At 39.9% G+C, this 20,775-nt stretch overlaps 1 protein-coding gene across 2 annotated transcripts in view; it reads right to left on the reverse strand.

Annotated features, from left to right (window-relative positions):
- Positions 1-1,113: 1,113 nt before the first annotated feature.
- Positions 1,114-20,775, reverse strand: part of LOC140199087 (superoxide dismutase [Cu-Zn]-like) — a 33,270-nt gene continuing 13,608 nt past the window's right edge. For both annotated transcript variants that reach the window (XM_072260576.1, XM_072260575.1), the window contains exons 2-5: positions 11,166-11,259; positions 5,347-5,416; positions 2,159-2,276; positions 1,114-1,549 (exon numbers count right to left, since the gene is read on the reverse strand). In XM_072260576.1, the coding sequence (XP_072116677.1) occupies positions 1,439-1,549; positions 2,159-2,276; positions 5,347-5,416; positions 11,166-11,259 (393 nt within the window). In that variant the 3' untranslated portion in view covers positions 1,114-1,438. The remainder of the gene's footprint in view (positions 1,550-2,158; positions 2,277-5,346; positions 5,417-11,165; positions 11,260-20,775) is intronic.

The raw sequence follows: 20,775 nt of genomic DNA on the forward strand, positions 1-20,775 counted from the left end.
GGTAGTCGGCAGCCTCATTCCCTGGAGATACAGGCATGCCTGTCCTTGCACGCAAAGCCAGCTCCAGTGGACTGGGTGGATGAGATCTACACTGAGATCCAACAGCCAGGAAAGCAGCTCTGCAATGTTCTGGGGAGAGCAAAAGGGAGGACAAGGCCCAGAAAAGGTCATGGACACCCAATGCAACCAAGACCTCAGTTATGACGCTTGTTCATAGAACTGGACCTGGACTTCCAAGGTAAAGAGTAAAGAAATCCCCCTGTGCAACAGCTCCCTCCCCCCACTTTAAAAACTCTCCCATACCACCACATGAATAAAATATTTATATTACACTATTGCATTAGGGGACAGAGAAACCCTGACTGAATAAATATCAAGATTATCCAAACCATGTGTAGATGTGCTATTGCTGTACCTAAATATTTTATTTTCCTGCCACCATTCACATTCTAAACCTTCAAGATTCAAGAACTAAACACCATAATGTCTTTGAAGAGCCTGATTTGGCAAAATACAGAATTGGAGAAGGAGCAAGCCATTTAGAAACTTGACCTTCACAAGAATTTGAAATAAAAGTACTCTTGGTCCATTTCATTTTAAGTAATGGGTAAAGATGGTTTCAGCATTTAGCCAGGGAAGGAACATAAGCAGATACAAACTTAAATGACATAATTTTAATCGGTGAGTAGATCTTTAGCTCAGTCAACAATAGTTCTCCAGTTCAAACTCAAGCAAAGGTTGTGGAGAGTGGTAACGTTTATGACAGGCAATGGAGACAAATGGCTCCTTCTTTCCTAAACAACCTAAATGTACAGATTGCTTAGGAAAACAACCGGTACATGTGCTGATGTGTCAAAATAATAGACTGGAACTAGTCATCTGAGATCACTGTACACATTCCTCTGCAGTCCAAAGGTCAGTCATCGATAGCTGGATGGAAAAGTTAGTCAAAAAACAGAAGTGTTAAATAATTTAAGCATCCAAATTGAAAGCATTAAAGATTAGTTTTTTGTTTGCCTTTCAACTTCGTAGTGTAATGAGAAAGCAGTTTACTGTCTGCAATACCTTTACACAAGGTCAGGTCTCTGTACATTCCAATAACTTAGAGCCAAGGACACTTCTCGATTTATTTGACAACGTATTATTCAGTGCTTCCATATAGTCAGGTACATCTTGTATTCTTCAAACAAAAAATGTCAACAATCAATATCCAACAGAAAGCTGGAGTTCCTGTAGCTAGGATTTATCCACTGCACCTTTAAAGTATTGAAAGCACAGCCTCACTAATTTGGATCAAATGGCATACTTGAGTTTTATAGAGTATAATGTGAAGTTCAAAATTGCTGTAATTCAACCATTAGCTAGTGATAGGTTTAGTTTGCCGAGCTAAAGAAAAACTATGCACTATTTACCACCCCTATCCAAGAGAGATCAAATTTCAATCTTTGGCAATTCCAATCACTCCACAGGCTAAGCGTCCTCCAGCATTTCCAGTTCGGGTGCTTTCTTCATCTCCCCCTTTGCCCAAGTCATCTTCTTTCTCGTGAATCTTTAAAAAAAGCACAAAAATAACAGCATAACATGGAAAGGGCATTTATATTCTTACAGGAGGTACAGTAATAACAAGTGTGCTTATGTAGCTCCTCAAAATCCCAAGGTGTTTTGCAGCCAATAAAGTCTGAAATACTGCACAAAACATGCTAACTCAAATATTACAGTTGCATTTAATCAGCATTAGGTTTGTGACCATCTTTTTTATTCAATTTGAAAGGACAGATTATAAACTATGCAACTTCCAAGCTCAATTTGTTAATGCAAATTCCAAGAAAAGTTATCGATCCGATTGCTCAACATGGCTGTATTCATGGCATGCAAATGGTCAGAATAATGTCAAGTCTCACGTCACACTAATAAGTTTGGAAGTTCATTTGTTACTAAGTCATGGCTGCAACTTCTTTCCAGTCTTTACTCCACCAAGTACAACAGGAAGATTTTAAAAGATTTAGATTCACAAATGTTCCAAAAAAAAAAAGCAGCTATCAATCAACTTAATAGAACTGTGGTTAGTTCATCAGCAAGGCATCTGTGGTTTGTTTACATGCTTGAATCACAGCTATTTATTAATTACAATAATTATTTCACAAGTCTGAATACTTACCACAAGTGTACGTCCAATGATGGACATTTCTCCTGATAGACTGAGCATTTTATCCTTTATTTCAAATTCGGCTTTACCGCTGTTATCAGCCACAACATTGCCAAGATCACCAACATGTCTATAATGAATTACATAATTATTGATTGAACTTTGTTTTGAAACTAAAACATGTGAAAAGGCATTACAGCAACCAAGCAGCACTTCATGTTGGTAGTAAGTTGCCATTTAATACAAGCTATTTCACATGATTACCTTCATGCTTTTAAGGAAAAAAATATATATAAAAACATACTGTTATTCAATTCTTAACATTCAAACCCAGAAGATACTCCAGAGATGTTTAGTGAATCAGCCTTTAAAATAACTTAATACAAATCACTTATTAGTGCAGCACAATAAACAATCTGGAGGACAAACACTAACACTGATATTCTAGTGTGTTAGCTTTGAATTCAGTGGAAATTACATTTGAAAAAATTGCAGAAAATGTGACAAGGCAAAAAATCAAAGTAGTCAAATGTCCTGTACAGGCAACAATCAAATGTGAATCAATTTCATATTTAAAACCAACAAGAACAGACTTCCTAGCCAGGCAGTCTTAAACAAGATCCAATGACAAATCTATACCTACTGCTTTTGTCTTAATGTCTTTCATTCTGAGTGTTACTGGAAATGGGACGTAATTCTTACATACAATTTAAGTTATGAGCTATCTTCTTAAGTAGCTCTGGTCACCATCTTGGATTTTGGTTGGTTGGTTGGTGGGCATCTGTCTGTCTCAAAGGACAATGGGTGATGATCATCACCACAAGCCTGCTGGAAGGTATGGAAACCCCGAGATGCCCAGCCGTCGAGATCCCCTTCGGCCTCACCACTGTAGTCCAAAGGAAAGCTTATGAAGCAATCGTTGATTGTGTGGATAGTCAGAGGCTTTTTCCCTAGGGCTGAAATGGCTATCACGAGAGGGCATAGTTTTAAGGTGTTTGTAAGTAGGTACAGAGGAGATGTCAGGGGCAACTTTGTTTTAAAAATGCAGAGTGGTGAGTGCGTGAAATGGGCTGCTGGTGATGGTGGTGGAGGGGGATACGATAGGGTCCTTTAAGAGACTCCTGGATTGGTACATAGAGCTTAGAAAAATAGAGTCAAGTCAAATTTATTTATAAAGCACATTTTAAAACAACCCATGTTGACCAAAGTGCTGTACAAACCATAACAGGTAGCTAAATTCACAAATACAAGAAACAGATATAAACAACAAGGCACGCAGCTTATAGGCACAAAATAAACAACACATGAGCCTAGGCACAAGCCAAAAATCAGCCACATCAGGAAGATTCAAATGCTAGTGAATAAAGGTAAGTTTTGAGCCTGGACTTAAAAGAGTCAATGGAGGGGACAGATCTGATAGGGAGGGGAATGCTATTCCACAGTCTAGGGGCTACAGCAGCAAAGGTGCGGTCACCCCTGAACCTAAATTTGATCGCGGGACAGCCAGGAACCCCAAGTCAGCTGACCTGAGGGACCTGGAAGTAGAATAAGTAGTTAGAAGGTCTGCGATATAGGAGGCGGCCAGCCCACTTAGGGCTTTATAAGCAAACAGGAGAACCTTAAAATCAATTCTAAACCATACTGGTAGCCAGTGGAGAGAGGCCAGGATAGAAGTAATATGGTCCCTCTTCCGGGCACCTGTCAGGAGCCTGGCTGCAGCATTCTGGACCAGTTGCAGGCAGGACAGGAACGACTGACTAATCCCAGTATACAGGGCAATGAGTAACCGTAGGTAATTTCTTGTTCAGCACAGCATTGTGGGCCAAAAGTTCTGTATTGTGCTGTAGTTTTTCTATGTTTCTACATTTCAATACGTTGGAAGAATGCTGCTGGAAGAATGTTCAATGACCTCCAACCACCTTAGGGGCTTCATTCCAGATTTGCAGCCTGAATTTACTCCCGTAACCTTCGTCTCTCCCGAGGCTGCCCACAAGGCGGTGGATCTTAGGTTTTAATACAATAATAGGGGAACAGTACTATTTCAAGTCAGAATATTGTTCGGCTAGTGAAGAATCTAGTGGTCATGTGGTGGCATTTGCAATTCCCTGCTGCCCTCTTTTTTTCTAGATGGACTCAAACCTTGCTTACTTAGATGGGGTTGGGCTATAGGGAGTTAAGTTTTGGGTTGTTTGCTATACCAGCAAGCCTCTGCTTGGTATTGGAGCACTGTATGTGATTGCTTAGGTTCAACAACTGTTGATAATTTGTCACCATATCACCAAGCTATACAATGTCATGGGGAGGTGGCTGGATACTGAAATTGGTGGTCTTCCACTTATGGAGTGAAACTTTTACTTATTTGTAAATACTTAAGTATTATACAAATTTTGATGCACATGCTAGTTCCTCAGAAACAAAGGAACAGAGTATTGCAATCAGCAATAATCATATCTGTTAAATAGGGGGCCATGGACAATTCTGATTTGATGGAGAATGGACGTGAAAGCACAGAGGAACATATGGAGAAATTTCTGAAACGCTCGTTCGCTGCTGTCGTTACTGCGTGCTCGGGAATCTTTCGGAGGGTAGGCCTCAAAATCCCTGGCCTTGCCTGCTTTTGGCGACCGAGAAGGAGGTCGAATCGTTCGGACAGAGATGGCGCTCAGTACTCGGCGTCGGAGAGCTGATCAGAGCTCTAAGTTTTCGGATGCCTCAGAGTCGGATTGTGGTCGGCATGGCAGGAAGAGTTTTTCTTCCTTCTCCCGTCTGCGTGAGATGTGAGACATTTGAGAGACTTTGAACTTTACTGTGCTCATGGACTTCTTCATCAAGTTATGTATTGTTGCACTGTTTGTAACTATATGTTATAATTATGTGGTTTTGTCAGTTTTTCCAGTCTTGGTCTGGCCTGTGTTTTGTGGTACCACACTGGAGGAAATATTGTATCACTTCTTAATGCATGCATTACTGAATGACAATAAAAGAGGACTACGTGTCTTCATAATCTAGTACAAAATGAAAACACTGAAATTGTCAAAGTAGTAATTAGTTAAAATGAATAAAATTATCTTGAGCAAAGGCAATAAATAGGCCCACCTGAAATGTTCACAATACTCTAACTTAGCTAGACCTAACAGTTAAAAAGACATTCTTCGCCTCTAAAAGAGCATGTTCCATATAAAGTGCATCGAGAGGCTCACCTTTCTACGTCACATGGTCCGCCGTGCTTTTTATTAAAAGGATTATAGTGTGGTCCTGCGCTGATACAACCTATCATGTAAATAAATACAGCATAATGAATCTATCACCAAAAAGTTAGTATATCTACACAAGGCATACAATACTTAATTTATCACTAACCTTTCAGTTATGCTGAGTTTAAAAAAAAGTGGCAAAATACATGTACATTTGGACTTGGAATCAAATAGTGGGACAAAAGGTTAGAGATCTGAGAAAGCAAAAAAGACAAAGATAAAGGTAGCTAATAAATTCAAGCTCGAGGACTGCTGTAATGGACTGGGTGCCAGAAGCTCCCCCCCTGCCCGCCCCCCCCCCACCCCCGGCAGTCTTTTGATGCTAGGGAAAGCTGTGACTAACTTTAAAACACAGAATTCTTCTACAGGTCAGCAGAACATCAAAATAACCACTTCCAAGTTTAAAGATAAATGTTCATTTATCCTGTTGATATTTTCTCACCATGGCACGTGTGGCTTAGTCACCAATATTCTATATATACATTGTCGGTAGTTAGTTAATGAAAACCAATTTCAATCTCGAATTTAATGTAAATCTAATTCTTTGGTTCATTAACATATTTACTTAATACAATTAGAATTAAGAACCAGCTATTTTCAAAAAAAAAAAGCCACAACACATTCTGGAATTTGGCTTTAGTCTTTCATTCTGCAGCTAATTATGATGAGAAGAGGATGCAAAGTGCATGTACCATGTCTATGAAAAAAGCCAAGTAAAAGAAAAACACAGATTTGTTTCCCCATCATCTTGGACCCCCCCCCCCCTTTCGATCTTTGTACTAGGGCTTCTCTGCCAAGAGCACATGGTAATAGATGTGTCACTACCATCCCTGATTAAAAATAGAGTATAAAGAAATCCTTGACCCAGTGATAACTTTTTGCAGCAGTGCTGTTCTAAAATTTGACAACTGAATTTTGAAATTGCTCCCCTTCCCAAATGCCCAGATAATGGTATTACAAATGCTTGACTCATTTGAACTGTATACTCATAGCCCAATGAATTAGAGTTACAGCTTTACTTTCCTCCCTCTTTCACACCAATTTCTGGTGATGTTAATTTTCCCCAATTAACCTTATGTAATATTTACAAAAGAATTAATTTCCACACTATTTCAAAATATCCAACCCTATCCAACAATGCTGGAGACAGTTCCCAGTATTTTCATGGCAAACTCCAGTAAAGGAACTATTCTGGTTTTGAACTTTTGACTGATGAGACCAATTTTTGTCTGGATGTACCATACTCGGGTCTTAAGTTTTACTTGGTGCCTTCTGGTCTCAAAAAGAGACAAAAGACACTGCAATTTTTTGTGCTCCATCAACTGAGGTGATTCTCTAGAACACTGGAACGCACCTTGAGCATAACTGCTTCGCCCTCTGCTGTATTTTCTACAAACCTCATTTCCAGAAAAGTTGGGATATTTTCCAAAATGCAATAAAAACAAAAATCTGTGATATGTTAATTCACGTGAACCTTTATTTAACTGACAAAAGCACAAAGAAAAGATTTTCAATAGCTTTATTGACCAACTTAATTGTATTTTGTAAACATACACAAATTTAGAATTTGATGGCTGCAACACACTCAAAAAAAGTTGGGACAGAGTTAAAATAAGATTGAAAAGTGCACAGAATATTCAAGTAACACCGGTTTGGAAGACTCCACATTAAGCAGGCTAATTGGTAGCAGGTGAGATGTCATGACTGGGTATAAAAGTAGCGTCCATCAAAGGCTCAGTCTTTGCAAGCAAGGATGGGCCGTGGCTCACCCCTTTGTGCCAAAATTCGAGAGAGAATTGTTAGTCAGTTCAAAAGGAACATTTCTCAATGCAAGATTGCAGAGAATTTAGGTCTTTCAACATCTACAGTACATAACATTGTGAAAAGATTCAGAGAATTCAGAGACATCTCAGTGCGTAAAGGGCAAGGTCAGAAACCACTGTTGAATGCACGTGATCTTTGAGCCCTCAGGCGGCACTGCCTAAGAAACTATCGTGCTACTGTGACAATTATAGCCACCTGGGCTCGGCAGTACTTCCGAAAACTATTGTCACTCAACACAGTCTGTCGCTGCATCCAGAAATGCAACTTGAAACTGTATTACGCAAGGAGGAAGCCATACATCAACTCTATACAGAAATGCCGGCGAGTTCTCTGGGCCCAAGCTCAACTCAGGTGGACCAAAAGACTGTGGAACCGCGTGCTGTGGTCAGATGAGTCCACATTTCAGCTAGTTTTTGGAAAAAAACAGGCGTCGAGTTCTCCGTGCCAAAGATGAAAACAACCATTCAGATTGTTATCAGCGAAAGGTGCAAAAGCCAGCATCTGTGATGGTATGGGGGTGCATCAGTGCCCACGGCATGGGTGAGTTGCATGTATGTGAAGGTACCATTGACTCTGAGGCGTATATTAGGATCTTAGAGAGACATACGTTGCCATCAAGGTGACGTCTCTTCCCGGGACGTCCATGCTTATTTCAGCAGGACAATGCCAGACCATATTCTGCATGGGCTGCAACAGCGTGGCTTTGTAGACACAGAGTGTGTGTGCTTGACTGGCCTGCTGCCAGTCCAGATCTATCTCCTATTGAAAATGTATGGTGCATCATGAAGAGGGGAATCAGACAACGGAGACCACGGACTGCTGAGCAGCTGAAGTCTTATATCAAGCAAGAATGGACAAAAATTTCCGATTGCAAATCTACTACAATTAGTATCCTCAGTTCCAAAACGATTAAAAAGTGTTATTAACAGGAAAGGTGATGTAACACAATGGTAAACATGCCTCTGTCCCAACTTTTGTTGAGTGTGTTGCAGCAATGAAATTCTAAATTTGTGTATGTTTACAAACTACAATTAAGTTGGTCAGTAAAACTATTGAAAATCTTTTCTTTGTACTTTTGTCAGTTAAATAAAGGTTCACGTGAATTAACATATCACAGATTTTTGTTTTTATTGCATTTTGGAAAATATCCCAACTTTTCTGGAAATAGGGTTTGTACATCCAAAGTTGTGTGGCTAGGTACTGCACAAGCACCACCTGTAAATTTGCCGACAACACAACTGGCAGAATTTCAGATAGTGACAAGAGGTAGATCAGCTGGTTGAATATGTTGCACTTATCAGTAAGACCAAGAAGTTGATTGTACACTTCAGGATGAGGAAGTCAAGGGAATACACACACCAGTCACTACCAAGGAATCAGAAGTGGAAAGGATGAGCAGTTTCAAGTTCCTGGGTGTCAACATGTCCAAGAATCTAGTCTGGACCCCAACATGTTTGAAGCAATTACATTGAAGCAATTACAAAGAAGGCACAGCAGCTACATTTCGTAGAAGGTTGAGAAATATTGGTATGTCAAAGCTCCTCCCAAATTCCAACAGATGTACCATGTATCACAGCTTGTAACTGGTTGCATCACCTTCTGGAATGGAGGGGCAACTGCACAGGATCAGGAAAAACTGCAGAAAGTTGTAAACTCTCCAGCTCAATCACGGGCTCTAGTCTTCCTGGCAGCCAGGACACTTTAAAAAGATGATGCCTCAAAAAGGATGCATCCTTCATTAAGGACCCCCATCACATACATGCCCTCCTTTTATTGCTACCTCATCACACACTCTTCATTGAAATTTAAAATTTGATTATATATTGCAATGCATGGCTGCTGCAAAACTGATTTCACAACACATGCCAGCAACATTAAACCTGGTTAGAAGCATAAAAAATTACAGCACAGAAACAGGCCTTTTGGCCCTTCTTGGCTGTACCAAACCATTTTTCTGCCTCGTCCCACTGACCTGCACCTGGACCATATCCTTCCATACACCTCTCATCCATGAACCTGTCCAAGTTTTTCTTAAATGTTAAAATGTGAGCCTGCATTTACCACTTCAACAGGCAGGTCATTCCACACTCCCACCACTCTCTGTGTGAAGAAGCCCCCCCCCCCACCCCCCGCACCATGTCCCCTTTAAACTTTTCTCCTTTCACCCATAATCCATGTCCTCTGGTTTTTTTTCTCCCCTAGCCTCAAAAAGCCTGCTTGCATTCACTCTATCTATACCCATCATAATTTTATATACCTCTATCAAATCTCCCCTCATTCTTCTACACTCCAGGGAATAAAGTCCTAATCTATTCAACCTTTCTCTGTAACTCACTTTCTCAAGTCCCAGCAACATCTTTGTAAACCACCTCTGCACTCTTTCAACCTTATTAATATCCTTCCTGTAATTTGGTGACCAAAACTGCATACAATACTCCAAATTCAGCCTCACCAATGCCTTATACAACCTCACTATAACATTCCAACTCTTATACTCAACTTTGATTTATAAAGGCCAATGTACCAAAAGCTCTCTCTACGGCCATATCTATCTGTGACACCACCTTTAGGGAATTTTGTATCTGTATTCCCACATCCCTCTGTCCTACTGCACTCCTCAGTGCCCTACCATTTACCTTATATGTTCTACCTTGGTTTGTTCTTCCAAAGTGCAATACCTCACACTTGTCTGTATTAAACTCCATCTGCCATTTTTCAGCCAATTTTTCCAGCTGGCCCAAATCCCTCTGCAAGCTTTGAAAACCTTCCTCACTGTCCACTACACCTCCAATCTTTGTATCATCAGCAAATTTGCTGATTCAACTTATCACATTATCATCCAGATCATTGATACAGATGACAAGTAACAATGGACCCAGCACTGATCTTTGTGGCACACCACTAGTCACAGGCCTCCACTCAGAGAAGCAATCCTCCACTACCACTCTCTGGCTTCTTCCACTGAGCCAATGTCTAATCCAATTTACTACCTCTCCACATATACCAAGCGACTGAATCTTCCTAACTAACCTCCAATGTGGGACCTTGTCAAAGGCCTTACTGAAGTCCACATAGACAACATCCACTGCCTTCCCTTCATCCACTTTCCTGGTAACCTCCTCGAAAAACTCTAATAGATTTGTTAAGCATGACCTATCACACACAAAGCCATGTTGAGTCTCCCTAATAAGTCCCTGTCTATCCAAATACTTGTAGATCCTATCTCTTAGTACTCCTTCCAATAATTTATCTACTACCAACGTCAAATTTACCGGCCTATAATTTCCCGGATTACTTTTAGAGCCTTTTTTTAAACAACAGAACAACATGAGCTATCCTCCGATCACCTCAACTGTAGATACCGATATTTTAAATATATCTGCCAGGGCCCCTGCAATTTCAACACTAGTCTCCTTCAAGGTCCGAGGGAATACCGTCAGGTCCTGGGGATTTATCTACTCTGATTTGCCTCAAGATAGCAAGCACCTCCTCCTCCTCAATCTGTATAGGTTCCATGACCTCAATACTTGTTTGCCTTATTTCCATTGACTCCATGCCAGTTTCCTTAGTAAATACAGACGCAAAAAACCCATTTAAGATCTCCCCCATTTCTTTTGGTTCCATACATAGCCAACCACTCTGATCTTCAAGAGGACCAATTTTATCCCTTACTATCCTTTTGCTCTTAATATACTCATAGAAGCTCTTTGGATTATCCTTCACCTTGACTGCCAAAGCAACCTCATGTCTTCTTTTAGCCCTAATTTCTTTCTTAAGGTTTTTTTTTTGCAATTGTATACTCAAGGACCTTATTTGCTCCCTGTTTCCTATACGTGTCATATTTCCTTTTCCTTTTTATCAGAGTTCCAATATCCCTTGAGAAGCAAGGTTCTGAGATTCTGATTGGCATTATTTACAACTATTCAAAATTCAGTCCATACCATTTGTATTATCCCCATAAGCATGAACGTGAAATCCATGTTTTCCAGGAGTCAGTCCAGTGATGCATCCTTTCACAGTCACAGATCCATCTTCCTGGAGGCAAATTCCACACAAAAAGCAAGCACAATTACTTCTTTTGTAATTCAATATTAACCAGTAGTAGCAATTAGAATGCAAACAGCTTCCAAACAGAACTTAAACTTTAATAAGGAAAGTCAACCACAAGCTTTGATTAATACAGTACATTTTAACATATGGTGACTGCTTCAGAGTTTGAAGGCCTCATTTGCATTTGCGAGGTATCTAGAAGAGAAGGAATCCTAGTAGTGGCTTCATTGCCATAAAACAATTAAAACTAAATATTTTGACAAGACCCAAATGAGAACTTCATTTTCACAGCAAAAGAGAAAAATATGAAGCACAGGTGCCACCTGTTTAAACCTCCTGATTAAAATATTTACTTAATGGCACATTCACCAGAACTGCTTTACACATTGCATGTGAAACTGGCCAACTCTGCAAAAGTTAAAGCAGCAGTCCTTTTCTGACCAGATGAAAATCATTTGCAAAATTAAAGCAATTTAAACTGCCTTGCAGATTTGGTTGTAAAACATATTTCAAACCACCTTATTTATCTGACTGGAGTGTCGTTTAGGTCGATAATTATTCATGTTATTGCATCTGATTTCTGCTACATAAACCTAGTACAGTTTATGCACTATGGTAACGGATTATAATCAAACATGACAGGATCCACAAGTTTAACAACATTCTGGAAGAATCTAATAATAGGGTTCAATTGTCTTGGGTTACTACATAACTTAGTTTGTTTTGAAATTACAGCACGGCTTTCACTCCTGTTCCCAAACAAAGCAAATATTTAAACAAAATATTTTTTAAAAAAATCTACTACAGTTTTGTGGGTCGCAGGTTTATTACTTAATAATATTAAAAGACGGTTGAAAATATTCTGTCCTTGGAACACAAGAGGCAATAAACAAACACTACTAGCCAGATTGTTTACATGCAAAACCTCATGCTGCTAAAGTCCATTGAATGTTGGTTTAGTCAGCCTTCAATACCTTCTCTGTTAATACATTGAAATCAGGTTTGCTTGAAGATCTTTCTTGATAGTCTCTAAAGTACATTTCTAAATATCCAAGTATTAAACCATTCTAATTTTGTGGAAATAAAAAATGATCTGGCCAGAGGCCAAACTTTAGTTTCATGTGAAGTTTCCTACCATGAAAGAAATACAATTTTTAAAATTAGTATCATTTTCAGAGTTGGATTACAGTTCTATTGCAAAAATTTAACATTAGCAGTTGCTTAAATTGCAAGTGTATTTAGGTCAAGAGTAGGCACTTAACCTGTATTTTTGGCAACACTAACCCAAATTTTTGGCTGTGTCCATTATAGGCTCAATTGTGGTCTGTTACTTTTAAAAATTGGCAGATAGTTGCCAAGGCAAGACTTGGTTCTTCATTATATACAACACAATGGTCCATATTGAATTACAAAAGCAAATGGGTATCAAACGAAAGCAAACAAGTTACAAAACTGCGATGCAAGAAAGCAGGTGCTTATGAAAAGGAACAGCTGGACTCTTGATGGCATTTTAGATTCCAACTATTCTTCACTGTGGAAGGCACTTGCAGTATGATGGAAGTTCCAGGTGTTGGGGGCATGAAGTGTGCAAGGTTACCATTACTAGAGAGAAGGTTGTTGGGAAACCGGAAGTCTGAAGGTAGATGAGTCCCCTGGACCAGATGGTGTACACCCCAGAGTTCTAAAGGAGGAGGCAGAAGAGATTATGGTGGTATTAATAATGATCTTTCAAGAATCACTAGATTCTGGAATGGTTCAGGAAGACTGGAATATTGCAAATGTCTTCAAGAAAGGGACAGATGTAGAAGAAAGGAAACTATAGGCCAGTTAGTCTGACCTCAGTGGCTGAGAGATGTTGCAGTTGATTATTAAAGATGAGGTCTCAGGGTACCTGAGGCACATGATAAAATGGGCTGTAGTCAGCATGTTTTCCTCAAGGGAAAATCTTGCCTGATGAATCGGTTGGGATTCTTTAAAGTAGTATCAAGCAGGATCGACAAAGGGAAAAAAATAACGGTTGATGTTGGGTTTTCAGGCCTTTAACAAGGTGCCACATGAGGCTGCTTAACAAGCTTCAAGCCCATGATATTACGGGAGCCATTCTAGCATGCATAAAGCAGTGGCTGACTGGCAGGGGGCAAAGAGAAGGAATAATGGGAGCCTTTTCTGGTTGGCTGCTAGTGACGAGTGGTGTTCCTCAGGGGTCCGTGTTGGCACTGATTCTTTTTACTTTATATGTCAATAATTTGGATGATAGAATTGATGGCTTTGTGGCAAAGTTTGCAGATGATATGAAGATAGGTGCAGGGGCAGGTAGTTTTGAAGTGGAGTCTACAGAAGGGCTTAGACAGATTAGGAGAATGGGCACAGAAATGACAGATGGAATACAGAGCCAGGAAGTGTATGGTTATGTACTTTTGTAGAAAAAATGAAAGGGTTGAATATTTTCTAAATAGAGAGAAAATACACAAAATCTAAATGCAAGAGGACCTGGGAGTCCTTGTCTAGGATTTCCTAATGGTTAGTTTGCAGGTTGAGTTTATGGTGAGAAAGGCAAATGCATTGTTAACATTCATTTTAAGAGGACTGGAATATAAAAGCAAAACTGAAAAGAACACTGGTGAGGCCTCACTTGCAGTGTTGTGAGCAGTTTTGGGCCCCTTATCTTAGAAAGGATGAGCTGAAACTGGACAGAGTTCAAAGGAGGTTCACAAAAATGATTTCAGGATTGAATGGCTTCTCATATGAAGAACATCAGATGGCTCTGGGCCTGTATTCACTGGAACTTAGAAGAATGAGGGGTGACCTCATTGAAGGTTTTGATAGAGTGGCTGTGGAGAGGATGTTTCCTATGGTGGGAGAGTCTAAGACTAAGAGGACATAGCCTCAGAATAGAGGGGCAACCTTTTAGAACAGAGATGAGGAGGAATTTATTTAGCCAGAGAGGGGTAATCTGTAGAATTCTTTGCCACATGTATTATGTAGCCAAGTCATTATGTAGAAGCCAAGTCTGGGTGGCACTTTCCAGTATAACCCTAAACTAAATCATATTTACAGGACAGAAACTATTTTGTACTGATTGGTAGCTGCATATCTGACCGAACATGTGGACTGTCTCAAGGCCTCTGTTTAACATTTACATGCTCCCTCTAATTTAAATCATGATAACAAAACATCTTACCTTAATTACGCAGATAACACTAAGATTTATGTAACAGCGTCATCAAATGACTATGGTTCCATATAATCACTATTGAATTACTGATCACATGAGCCAGAATTTTCTCCAGTTAAACAATTATTTCAGTTTTCTCTTTATTTTTGGTGCCGGAAAAGAATGGTTAAAAGTCAGTGCTCACTTAGAATGCCTGTCGTTATGGACCACAAACCTCGGTGTTGTGATGGTCTCTGACTTAAATTTTAATTGGCACATTAAAACAATTACAAAGTCAGCCTACCACCATTTAAAAAAGTGTTAAAAGGGCTTACAGTGGCATGCAAAAGTTTGGGCACCCCTGGTCAAAATTTCTGTTACTGCGAATAGAAAAGTGACTGAGTAGATGATGAATTGATCTCCAAAAGTCATAAAGTTAAAGATGAAACATTCTTTTCAACATTTTAAGCAAATTTAGTGTATTACTTTTGTACAATTTTAGAGTTGAAAAAAGAGGAAAGGAGCACCATGCAAAAGTTTGGACACCCCAAGAGATTTGAGCTCTCATAACTTTTACCATGGTCACAGACCTTCATTAGCTTGTTAGGGCTATCGCTTGTTCACAATCACCGTTAGGAAAGGCCAGATGATGCAAATTTCAAAGCTTTGTAAATACCCTGACTCCTTAAACCTTGTCCCAACAATCAGCAGCCACGGGCCCCTCTAAGCAGCTGCCCAGCACTCTGAAAATTAAAATAAATGATGCCCACAAAGCAGGAGAATGCTACAAGAAGATAGCAAAGCATCTTCAGGTAGCCATTTGCTAGGTTCGTAATGTAATTAAGAAATGCTGGAGGTTAAGTTGAGGTCTGGAAGACTAAGAAAACTTTCCGAGAGAACTGCTCGTAGGATTGCTAGAGAGGCAAATCAAAACCCCCGTTTGACTACAAAAGACCTTCAGGAAGATTTAGCAGACTCTGGAGTGGTGGTGCACTGTTCTACTGTGCAGCGACACCTGCACAAATATGACCTTTATGGAAGAGTCATCAGAAGAAAACCTTTCCTGCGTCTTCACCACAAAATTCAGCGTCAGAAGTTTGCAAAGGAACATCTAAGCAAGCCTGTTGCATTTTGAAAACAAGTCCTGTGGACTGATGAAGTTAAAATAGAACTTACTGGTCGCAATGAGCAAAGGTATGTTTGGAGAAAAAAGGGTGCAGAATTTCATGAAAAAAACACCTCTCCAACTGTTAAGCATGAGGGTGGATTGATCATGCTTTGGGCTTGTGTTGCAGCCTGTGGTACAGGGAACATTTCACTGGTAGAGGGAAGAATGAAATACCAGCAAATTCTGGAAGCAAATATCACACCGTCTGCAAAAAAAAGCTGAAGATGAAAAGATGGCTTCTACAACAGGATAATGATCCTAAACACACCTCAAAATCCACAATGGACTACCTCAAGAGGCGCAAGCTGGAAGTTTTGCCATGGCCCTCACAGTCCCCCGACCTAAACAACATCGAAAAATCTGTGGATAGACCTCAAAAGAGCAGTGCATGCAAGACGGCCCAAGAATCTCACAGAACTAGAAGCCTTTTGCAAGGAAGAATAGGCAAAAATCCCCCAAACAAGAATTGAAAGACTCTTAGCTGGCAACAAAAAACGTTTAATAAGCTGTGATACTTGCCAAAGAGGGTGTTACTAAGTACTGATCATACAGGGTGCCCAAACTTTTGCTTCGGGCCCTTTTCCTTTTTTCTTACAGGTTTCCCCTGCTGTCTGAAGGTAGAGCATTCCTATGAAACGGTTCGTAAGCCGGAAATGTCGTAAAGTGAATAAGCAATTACCATTTATTAATATGGGAAAAATTTTTGAGCGTTCCGAAACCCAAAAAAAACCTACAAAGTCATGCCAAATAACACATAAAACCTAAAATAACAGTAACATATAGTAAAAGCAGAAATGATATGATGAATACACAGCCTATATAAAGTAGAAATACTTTTCTGCGCAGCGAAAATCTCACAGCAGCACACTCGGCAGAAACAGCACGCAAGCGCTCTCGGCAGAAACGCTCTCTCCAGTAACCTTTAAGCTATGAAGCTGCCAAATCATACCAAATAACACATAAAAATACACAGCATACATAAAATAGAAATAATGTATGTACAGTGTAGTTTCACTTACCGGAATCAGGAAGACTCCCAATAAATTGCAGTTTTGTCACAGTTAAACACTTGCTTATACGAATAACCACTTTCAGTAATTATTTTCCTCAGTTCTGCTGGGAATTTTTCGGCAGCTTCATTATCAGCTGAAGCACTCCCTCCGGTAAACGTTAAACTATGAAGCTGCCCTCACCTCAGAAACCAATCAAACCACCCATCCACTTTCGCAACACTTTCATCACCATTGTCCAGTGCTTTCTGTTTCAGCTTATTAAAAAGACTGACTGATTTCTCCTTAAGCATAAGAAATGTTAATGGAACACCACGCTTTGTACACCCATCAATCCACTCAAGCAATAGACTTTCCATTTTATCCATTATTGAATGCCGACTAAGAGAGACCATTTTGCTACGACCAGAACCAACAGTAACATCGGCAGCTTTCAAAATTCTTTCTCTGCATATAAATAGTGCGAATGGTGGACGCAGACAAGTTCAACGTGCGGACAATGTCCTTACTTCATTCACCACGATCGAAACGCTTAATTACGTCTAGTTTTATGCTAAGTGTAACACCCTTACGAGCTCTTTTAGGCTTTTCCGATACCTTGGAACTCATCTTGCTAATGGATGCACAAAATAAATCGAGATAAAGCATGTGTTTAAGCAATGGCGACTAGAATGCAGTTCGGGGGGGGGAGGAGCTTGGCTGCTCGGGCGCGTGCTGCCTTTTTTTTATAACAGTGAAAACACCTTGTTAGCAAAAACAGGTAACTAATGTAGGTCTTCCATAACAGCAAGGTGTCGTAAAACGAACGTTCGGAAAATGGGGGACACCTGTATTCTGAAACTGTAAAAGGTGGAATTGAAAAACGTAATCTTGCTTAAAATATTAAAGAGATGTGTCATCTTTAACTTTATGCCTTTTGGAAATCAGGTCATCTTTTACTCGCTTAGCTATTCACAGTAACAGAAATTTTGACCAGGGGTGCCCAAACTTTTGTATGCCACTGTTTATCTCAGTAAGATCTAGAAAAAGCCATCCATGCATTTATTTTGAGTTGGCTTGACTACTGTAATTGCGTTTTCACAGGTCTCCATAAAAAATCCCTCAGACAGCTACAGCTCATTCAGAACACTGCTGCTAGAGTCCTCACTAAGACCAAGAAAGTAGAACACATCACTCCATTTCTCAGATCGCTAAACTGCCTTCCTGTCCATCAGAGGATTGACGTTAAAATATTATACAGCACTGAATGGTCTAGAGCCAAAATCCATCTCTGATCTCTTGAACCTTCATGAGCTCTCAATACTAAGCTCCACATATCTGGAATAATCTTCCAGAGGATCTGAAGTCCACCCCAACTTTAAGCTCCAAGTCTTGATTTGAATTTTTTTCTTTTTGCTGTAGCTTTTAATTAGAACCTCCTGTATTAACTTCCATTTATCATATCCGTTTTGTGTGATTTTGTTCTTTTATACATGGCCGATATATGATCTTTGATTTTTAAATCTTGTTCTATGTAGAGTACTTTGAACCGCCTTGTGTTTGAAAAAGTGATATACAAATAAAGCTTGTTTATATTTAAGGCAGAGGTTGATAGATTCTTGATTGATCAGGGCATGAAGGGATACGGGGAGAAGGCAGGAGATTGGGGCTGAGGGGAAAATGGATCAGCCATGATGAAGTGGTTGAGCAGACCAAATGAGCCAAATGGCCTAATTCTGCTCCTATATTTTATAATCTAATTCCTGTATGCTGATGAATCCATTTTTTTCCCTGCTCAGCTTAGAGGATGCATTGGACCAAGGAAATCAACCTTCTTGTGTTTAGGTTATACTTGGCCAAAACTCAAGTACAGGCTTCCCCCGCCATCCGAAGGTAGAGTGTTCCTTTGAAACGGTTCGTAAGCCAGAATGTCGTAAACTGAAGCAATTACCATTTATCTATATGGGAAAAATTTGTGAGTGTTCACAGACCCAAAAAATAACCTACCAGATCATGCCAAATAACACATAAAACCTAAAATAACAGTAACATATAGTAAAAGCAGGAATGATATGATAAATACACAGCCTATATAAAGTAGAAATTCTTTTCTGCAATTATTACACTGTCCATCGTAGCGAAAATCTCACACAAGCATTCTCGGCAAAAACGCTCTCTCCAGTAGCCTGTAAGCTATGAAGCTGCCAAATCATACCAAATAACACATAAAAATACACAGCCTATATAAAGTAGAAATAATGTATGTACAGTGTAGTATCACTTACCGGAATTGGGAAGACAGTGAGCACACTGATGGTGGTGTGTTAGGCTGAGTTGTTGGAGGTTGGGGTGGTGGGGCACTGGGGTGCCATCTCATCGTCGTCTGTTTCCATCAGGGCAGGCAGGTCATCTTCACCAGCAACTTTGATGTGTGTTGCTTGAATTTCCAGCATCTGCAGAATTCCTGTTGTTTTCTTCTATGTCTGCCTGCCTTGATGTTGAAGGTCGAGGTTCGTCGTCTGCTGTGGCTGATGTGGAAGGCTTGAAAAACGACAGTATGCTTGACGGCTAGCCTCGTGCATTTTTCTATCATACAGTTCTTTGTAAGCACTCAAACCATCCTGCAAATATGCCCTAAACCTACGTACCCTTTCAAAATTAAAGTCGAACTTTTCTGCAATCATTGTTGTCAATGCAGCAAAAATCTCACGCAGTTGCTTCACATTCAGTTCCCAGATGACTTCACTTTCAGTCCGTTCGCTGCTGCATTTGGTTTCGATTGTTATCCTTTCCTCTTCCATTTGCATTAGCTCTTCCTCTATCAATTCTTGGCCATGGGATGCCAAAACCTCTTCAACATCACCTTCGTCAACTTCCACAAGCCAAACTCACATTGTCCTTACTTCGTTCACCACGATCGAAATGCTTAATTATGTCTAGTTTTACGCTAAGTGTAACACCCTTATGAGCTTTTTTAGGCTTTTCCGATACCTTAGCACTCATCTTGCTAACGGATGCTCAAAATAAATCGACATAAAGCACAGATGCTCACAGGCACGTGTTTAAGCAATGCTGGCTAGAATGCAGTTCCGGGGGAGGAGCGTGGCTGCTCGGGGCACACACTGCCTTTCTTCCTAACAGTGAAAACACCTTCTGTTAGCGAAAACAGGTAACTAATGCAGGTCTTTCGTAACAACAAGGTGTCGTAAAGTGAACGTTCGAAAAGCGGGGGACATCTGTACAAGATTCTGGATAATCATTCTCATCTTTTATTCAATAATCTCAACTTCCCTTTGAACATTTCCGAAAGATCTGCTGGGCAGATCGTTGGAAAGTACATTTCAGCTACTGATAGTCAGCAATGTCTTGTGAAAGATAATTCTGAGCTTCCACTTCACATAACAGTACTGCCACAGATTATATTGTGAGATTGATCAATGGTGTTGCCAGACCAATCTTGATATAGATGCCACCTCACCAGAATTATTCCATGCTCTACTTCCAAATGTTATTCAATGCAGAATATTTATTCAGAGGATAGAGTGCAGTTGGTGGGGAAGTTTCCATGACTTATGTTTGACCAAATGCTAGGTGACTACAAGTGTCTGTTAAATGTGCTTCAGCTTTTATATTTCTGTATTGCAACCTCTTGGTATGTCAGCAGATGGGACAAAAAAAAAATACGTGGGGTCTGTGATGGAATTGAGCATTTAGGCAAGGTATGATTCTGAATACACTTGTCTGGTTAGTAGTAGATGGGTTTTTCCCCCCCCAAACAGCCTGGTGATTTTGGGTCATTATTGACCAAGTTTTTTTTCCTTAATTTAACATTCAAATTTAGGGGGAAAAAAAAATACAGAGCAAGAGTCTACTTCAGTGGCAAATTAACAATAGTGCACAGGTACAGATTGAAAATTTTATACAAATTGAGTTCACTTTCAAAACAGAGCCACCACAATGTAACATAGTAACTTCCCCCATCATGGATGCCAGTCTCCCATCAATTCATAAGAGAACTGGATAAAAAAAATCATAGTCCAGAAAACATGTCACTTGTAATATTGAAGAAATGTACCTCATAACTAGCCACTTCTAAGCCAACTGTTAAAATATGGTTATAGCACATCCATCTATCCAAAAATGTGCACAATTGTCCAAAAATATTCTGTTAACAGCCAGTGAAATCCAAA

This window comes from Mobula birostris, chromosome 6 (genome assembly GCF_030028105.1).
Source record: "Mobula birostris isolate sMobBir1 chromosome 6, sMobBir1.hap1, whole genome shotgun sequence".
Classification (NCBI taxonomy): domain Eukaryota; kingdom Metazoa; phylum Chordata; class Chondrichthyes; order Myliobatiformes; family Myliobatidae; genus Mobula; species Mobula birostris.